A 7,500-nucleotide genomic window follows, 5' to 3' on the forward strand; every position below is an offset into this window, starting at 1 on the left:
GTGGGCATCGGTATCGGCGAGTACTGGAGTCCATGCACCGATCCGATACCACGTAATTTATTAGAGCTCCGTTAGCTCTGACACGGTTCTTCTTCGCCGCTCTTGAAACAGTTGCGCTGTGCTGTTTTAGAGGTGTGAAGAAGAACTGATCACCCGACACCTGTAGACAAGGAGCTAACGTTAGCTCATCATGTCGGCGGTTTAGCAGTATTTACCAGTTAGCTCCGTTAGCGTTGTTAGCTGCACTAGCTCCATTAGCACGCCTACAGTCAAACTGGAGCGGCCCGTTTATTAAAACGAAAAGAGCAGCGCTACAACTAACCAGCGTACCTGTGTCCTGCGTATGTATGCCTCTGTTTTTAAAAGTTTAGCGTTACTTCAGAGACTCATTGTAACAATCTGGAGTCGTGTAAAAATGATGTCACGCACGTCCTTTCCCAGTCAGTCGTCATGGAAACATGAAGCTCTGCCAGTGCTGCGGCGTTTGGACCAGAGTCAAAACAAACGTACAAGCTGAAAAACAAAATAACATATCACTGGTAAAAATAAATGGTGTCCATTTGCTGTATTCGTTCATGTTTTACAGATTGTTTAACCTGAGCCAAACCTTACCACCAATGATAATCATATCACAGGCATAGTATGATATATTTCTTTTTATAAACACACTGGTATCGGTACTCTGTATCGGAATCGGTATCGGGAGGGAAAAAAATGGTATCGGAACATCTCTACATAATGACCATCATGACCACATGAAAATCAGCCAATTCTGGTCAGCGGCCGATCAATCGTGCATCCCTACTAGAATGTATGATATGTTTTGCAGATACTCAGGTTTCTGATATCATTATCAGTAAAACTAGAGTCAGTGATATCGGTAGATACTAGAGTTTCTGATATCGTATCGGTAGATATTTGAGTTTATGATATGGGTATCAGTAAAACTAGGGTCTCTCATATCAGCATCGGTAGATACTCGAGTTTGTGATATCGGTATCGGACAAGAAAAAGTGATATCGTGCCATGCCCAATTCATACCATCAATGTCGCTTCAAGGTTTCTGCTGATATTGGAAGAAGATTTTTTGTGACTCTGTCGTTCTCCTGCTCGTTACCTGCAGAGGAACCAGAAACACTGGAGACATTTTGCAGAGTCTGGCTGCAGCACTTGGTGATTTCCCTCCTGTTGCCCCGAGCAACACACCATTAGTCATCGGTTGACATGACGGGGCCGAGCAGCGCTGGACGAGGAACGACTTTACGTCATTCAGTACAGGTCTGTGTGCAACTTTAACGCAACGGGGACCAGAGAGATGGAGTCAAGTACCGAACAGCACACACACACCCGCACACACACACACACACACACACACACACACACACACACACACACACACACACACACACACAGTGTGGTGCTGTGAGAAAGTCCATGTTTTATCTCCCCCCAAAACACCCAGATCAAATTACACCCCAGAAAAGCGTTCAGTCATCCAGACCTCAGCTCCACACACAGTCAAGCTAATGTGTGTTTTTTTTTAAAAACATCACTGCAGAAACACAAGGTTTCTGTTTCCAATAAACCACTAAAATTACCCCTACGTACGTAAAGTAACATCCACGTCTCGGCCCTGAATCCACTACAACGAAGGACGGATCAAACCCAGGAGAGACTGCTCAAGGACGTACGGTGACATGTTTGTAGAACATAGTTTGCACAGACGGCAGCAACTTCAAGTCAAAAAGACTGTAAAGGCTGTAGTTAGCAGTTCATATGCCAGGCCTACATGTGGCGCTGTAACATCGACACGTAAATACACCATAGACGGGACTAGAAGAAGACGTGGAGAACGCAAATAGAGCTTTCACACCGAGTACAAAACGCAAAGCACAAGGAGAGGGAAAACAACAAAGATGGGACAGCAAATGCAAGAGGCGGAGCTATGACATCATTGTGTTGTGAACACGAAAACGCAAGGGTGGCGTTTTGTTTTCCATAAACAGTGTTTTAGACTCAAGATTCTCACTCGTTATTCCCACAAATGTTGCAACTAGGACGGGGCGGGAAAATTATTGGAAATATTCAAAATGGCACTCTTTTCAATGGAATTATGGGAATTTGAACAAAACACTAGACAAGATGAAATGCAGTAAAATACTAAATTAGGATACAGTATTTTTTTTTTTAAACTGGGACTCCCAAAACGCTAGTTTCGTGTGGATTGGATAAAATCGTACAAAACTTTAGCAGATTTTTATGAAAACTCTTGTTTTCGCTCTCGTTGATCAACACCCGTTTTCAGACTAATCTGCTTCTTAAATGTGAATATTTTCTGGTTTCTTTGCACCATAAAACAAAGAAATCTTTAAATTTTTAGTTTGTGGACAAAAACAAGACATTTGAGAACATCGTCATTTCCACGTTTGACAAACACTAAAAACAACGTTTGTCAACATTTAGGGACTAACAGCTAATCGATTAATCAAAAAGTAATTGACAGATTCATTGATTAGTTATGAAAATAACTGTTAATTGTAAGCCTAGCACTTTTAATGAAACCAGAAAATCTTCACATTCAAGAAGCTGAAAAGCCAGAGAACTTGTTCTACTTTAAAGGTCATTATTCAACGGTACATATTTGACATAATTATTTCACCTTTATTTAAATAATCCACTATATCAAGATCAGCAAAAACCAAACCCGCGTGTCACCGTGTGGAAAAGCTTGATTTTTTACTGCGATTTTGGATGAACTGAGTCTTTAAGGACTGTGGATGCAGAAGAGCGTCTTTGTTGAAGCGAGAGAGGACAGATGTGGCACAGATGTCTTTAGATGCTGCACTGCAGGCACCAACACACACACATTACATCTCCATGCTCAATTAAGTCACCATTTAAAAACACATTTAATAAAGTGTTTCCACCTCCGCTACAGCAGGTGGCGATATTCCCCCTTCAGCTCGGAAATGTCAGGCAGTTTTTGTAGGTGACAGATTATTTTGCGTATATCGCCTTTGAGAAACCTACGTATTTAACCAATAAACAAATGAACAAATATAACTCTTTGTGAATTAGCCTACAAGAAATACACCAATTGGCGTTTCAGTCCACTAGATGGCGCCAATGTGTAAGTATATCACAATATATAATTTCGCAAATACTCAGTATATCGCAATATCCTGATCATATCGTGGCGCCACCCCTCGTTATTAGCAAGTCTCATGTCCATCCAAAAATGCACTAGTCGGAAACTCTGTGTGTACGCGATTTGTTCCATGCATACGCGAAGTGTAATTACTTCCTGTTCCTGCTAATTTACAACAACAGTCATGTGATGACTTCTAAAAAATAAGATTAAGATTTTATAAGAAAAGAAGTCAGAAAGTACACAGCATGAACCTAGCCGCTCGGCTACACTACGTAAACAAAAGACTGACATAGAAAGTACTAACATTATTAGAGCTGCAACTAACGATTATTTTCAAAATTGATTAATCTCTTCATTATTTACTCGATTAATCGTTTGGTCCATAAAATATCAGAAAACCTTTAAAAATGTTGATCGGTGTTCTTCAAACCTCAAATGTCTTGTTTTGTCCACAAACCAAAATGATTTCAGTCGGGCTAACATGCTTTTATGTGTAATTTAAAAGTCCAGATTAAGTCAAATTAACGCAATAATGTGGTTTTGAAACATAGCAGTGACTTCTTGTCGTCTAATCCAGTGTAGTCACATACTTTGCTAATCGATTAGTCGGTTTGAGTATACAAGTTTCTCTGATTTTTTGTGAATATTTTCTACTTTCTTTGCTCCTTATAACAAAGAAATCATTAAAACGGATTAGTTTATGTTCAAAAGACACAACAAGACATCATTCATTTGAGGTTTTGGAGCCAACAACTAATCCAACAATGATTACAGATCAAAAGATGATGGAAAATAATCTTTAAAAAGCAGCTTTTACAAGCTATTTTCTTGTATTTTGAAGAATTTGGGGCAAATCTTTGGGACAAAAATGTCCCTGAGGATGAATAAAGTTCCTCCTGATTCTAATCCGTTTTTAACTCGTTCTCTTTGTTTTCTTCTTCTTTCATTCGTGTGAACATCACGTCGCTCGTGTGAGCGGCACCTGGACAACTGTCGAAGTCAAACAGAAAAGAAATAAGAACATACTGTCATCATCTTCACTGACTAACGAGCAGCAGCTTCTGCAGCGCCAGCGTCGCCATGTTGGTCGCGTCTTTCTTTTTTTTTTCTTTTAAGTCACGGCTGCGGTTCAGGTGAAGCAGAGGGGGGCGGACACGGGCCTCACACCGGCGGGCAGCAGCACCACTGTCCGCCGGAATCTCTGCGGGGGGGGAGTAAGCAGCAGAAATGCCGCAGACAGAGAGCCAGGCAGCGGGGGGACTGGGTCAGTGTGTGGCTGTCTGCCGCTGCCTCCCCCCGCCCCTCCCCCGCAACATCAACCGTCGGCACGGCGCTATAGACAAAACGAGCGCTCAGCGTGTTCGTGTTTTTGTTGTTGTTTCTTTGGCGGTTATGCGGCGGCCGGGGCGTAAGCGTGAAGCTAACAGCGGTGGCTGTGGCTTCGTGTCCCGTCTTACCGTGTGGTTTTACGGCCGGAGGTCGAAGGCTTCAGCGGCCGGGTTTTCCCTCCGTCCACGGCGCCTGTTTCCACTTCACAGAAGCAGCAGCAGAGGCTCCACGGCCATCTCACCGTGGAGGCGTCGAGCTGCGCGCGACCACGCGCCACACATCCGGCCGGGACTTTCACAATCAAAGCACGTTCGATTTATAGCATAGAGGCAGGGGCGTCAAAGTTAAACGACACTGAGGCAGGACACTGAGGGAGGACACTGAGGGGTCCAACTATTTAAGAAAAATGTTTCGAAAAAATGTTTATGATGATATTTCGCATATTGTGTGTTTTTTGTTATGAAATGATAAATAGTTCAGAATATAAACTTATTTATGCAAAATCAATATATTAATAAATCAATAGTGATTTATAATATCAATACTTAAATATTATGTATATTTAAATAAAATATTTCATAATTTATTTGAACAATATGAAAATAAAACAGCATTTCTAACACATTCATTGTCTCATTTCGTAATGTTTTAGTTGCTTCAGCCAAACAAATAAAACATCACACTAACGAGTAAATCAACAAGATGATTTTTGCATTTTTTTCCATTTATAATGTAATTTATACTATTTTATATCACTACTTATCATAATATCATTAAATCAATACTTTTCATTATTTTCACGACCTTCCAAAACCTCATATGGCCATCAATGATGTTCTTGATGAACAGATCATGATGTTTAAAAATGTGAAATAACATCCTCATAATATAATGGAAAGTAAATTAGTTTTGTTTAATGGATGACAACAATTTTTGAAAATCAGTGCAGCAGATGTCCAATATAATGCTCTTTTTTTTAATTGTATAAAGTATATATAGAATAAAAATTTATTTTATCTTTTCCGCCCATCAAATTTTTTTCTTCTTTCTTTTTAAATTAGTTATATAACTTAAAGATAACTTAAAGATGTACATGTGAAAAAGAAAGACCCAACATTTATTTTTAAATGTGGCCTCACTTCCGGTTGTGTTGCTGTGAGCGTGACGCTCTTTACTCTATCTCCCCGCCCCTGTCTCTCTCTGCCAAATAGTGCGACTGACAGTCAGTACAGGGGCATAGATTGGCGCATTACGCTGTTTTCACCTGCGCAATAGTGATCCGGACTGATGGTGAATGCGACAGAGAGAGAGAGAGAGAGAGAGAGAGCAGGGGCGGATGTATGAAGACAGGGAACATAAAAGAGCAACATTTTACAGATGTCCAACATTCACACATACAGAGTTCATTAAAGGGACCAAGCACACGAAAAACGTGATGCTGCTGCGTTCCATTTACATCAGAACTTGGAAGTGATGTCACCGCAATCCAGGTGAGAAGTCAGAAGCATCAAAGTATCTTGTGCTTCGCCATCGTTACGTGGTATTTCTTTACGAACACAAACACAAACATCATAAGCAACGTGAATACATTAAAAATAATTAAACATCTCTGTGTACGACTGATTTATTGTGAAACTAATGTGACAGAAGTGATATTAAATTTAAAGTAGTTGTCACACAAACTGGTTTTAATGATTAAAACCTTACTATTTCCCCTATTAAAGCTTTTATTTGAAATTTGATTTCTTATTTTACTCCACATTGTTTCTCACTCTCATCCATTTATTTTTTAAACATTTAATTTAATGTCATGATTATTTGTAAACTCTGCTTTTGTCGTCTCCTCATTCACAAACACTTTTATAATAATTTGTTTTTTCTTCTGCTAGGAGGAATAAAGTGCTGAGTCATCATCTCGAAACTATGAGTTTGCGTTTACAGTGAACAGAGACTTACAGGTCACGTGGTGATCAGAGCCCCGCCTCTTCCTGTGTTCACGTTAGTATTAGCAAATTAGCTTTTGTGTGCCTATGTTTCTTTTCCTAAACAACTACATCTTAAGTTATTCTAGAATTGTTTTTATTTAAATATATATGTATATTTATGTTGTTAATATTTTTAGAGATATTATTTTTACAGTTTCTACGTATTTGCGTTTTAATTTTACATGTTTTATCTTGGGCTTGTATTTGTGAGGCACTTTGTAACATTAAACTTCTATATAAATAAAAGTATTAAAAATAAATATGTTAATAAATGTATACATACGACGCTGGCGAAGAAGCGGAAGTGGAGTCTTGCTTGGACCGGATATCCTCTTTGTAGCCATGGCAACACGTCGAAAACGGGTCCGTCGCGTGAAGCGTTCAGGTTTCCAGGAAAAAGAGATGAAGTCCACTTTACGCAGTTTGTTATTTGAGCGATTCGTGAAACAATAATAAGCAAAAATTATTAATCGATCGTAAAAAAAAAAAAACTCCCGGTTAATCGACATGTTCACGGACGAGGCGCTGGATTGTGTGAGTGTCGCGTCAGTTTGGAGGAAAAGTCAACAGAGCGAGGGAGAAACGGTGAGTTTACGCCTGAACACACACACACACACACACACACACACACACAGTGGACGTCTGATTCTTAAACAGAGTTACGTATTAATGTATGCGAGGAAAACAAAGGCTGTACGTACAAACAAACAGTAGCTAACTGCAGCTAACAGGTTACGTTCAGGTGTCGCTCAGAAATAGAAGTAACAACAGTTTAACAAAAACACTGCTAATAAAACCTACGTCAGCTTAAGTCTACGATATCTTAATAATATGACGTGTCTTTATCTCACTGTTACACAGACGTTTCACACAGGAAACTGAAGTTTGTAAACCACTCACTCTCCCACACCAAACCTCATAGAGAAAATCAGTGATTTTAGCTCGCGGGGACACAGGAGCTGCTGGTCCTCTGCTGCCTCTAGTGGTCACTTTGTGTCACTGCAGTAAATCTGAACGGAGGATTTTAAATAAGAC

At 39.8% G+C, this 7,500-nt stretch overlaps 2 protein-coding genes across 2 annotated transcripts in view; one reads left to right on the plus strand and one right to left on the minus strand.

Moving 5' to 3' along the window:
* Positions 1-4,763, minus strand: part of LOC131446296 (spindlin-1-like) — a 20,484-nt gene extending 15,721 nt beyond the window's left edge. The window contains exon 1 of the mRNA XM_058617443.1: positions 4,609-4,763. The gene's annotated coding sequence lies outside the window, so the exon portion shown is untranslated. The remainder of the gene's footprint in view (positions 1-4,608) is intronic.
* Positions 4,764-6,792: 2,029 nt separating this feature from the next.
* The window catches only part of dync2i2 (dynein 2 intermediate chain 2), a 5,730-nt gene continuing 5,022 nt past the window's right edge, over positions 6,793-7,500 (plus strand). The window contains exon 1 of the mRNA XM_058618184.1: positions 6,793-7,050. Coding sequence (XP_058474167.1) covers positions 6,973-7,050 — 78 coding nt within the window. The 5' untranslated portion in view covers positions 6,793-6,972. The remainder of the gene's footprint in view (positions 7,051-7,500) is intronic.

This window comes from Solea solea, chromosome 19, assembly GCF_958295425.1.
Source record: "Solea solea chromosome 19, fSolSol10.1, whole genome shotgun sequence".
Classification (NCBI taxonomy): domain Eukaryota; kingdom Metazoa; phylum Chordata; class Actinopteri; order Pleuronectiformes; family Soleidae; genus Solea; species Solea solea.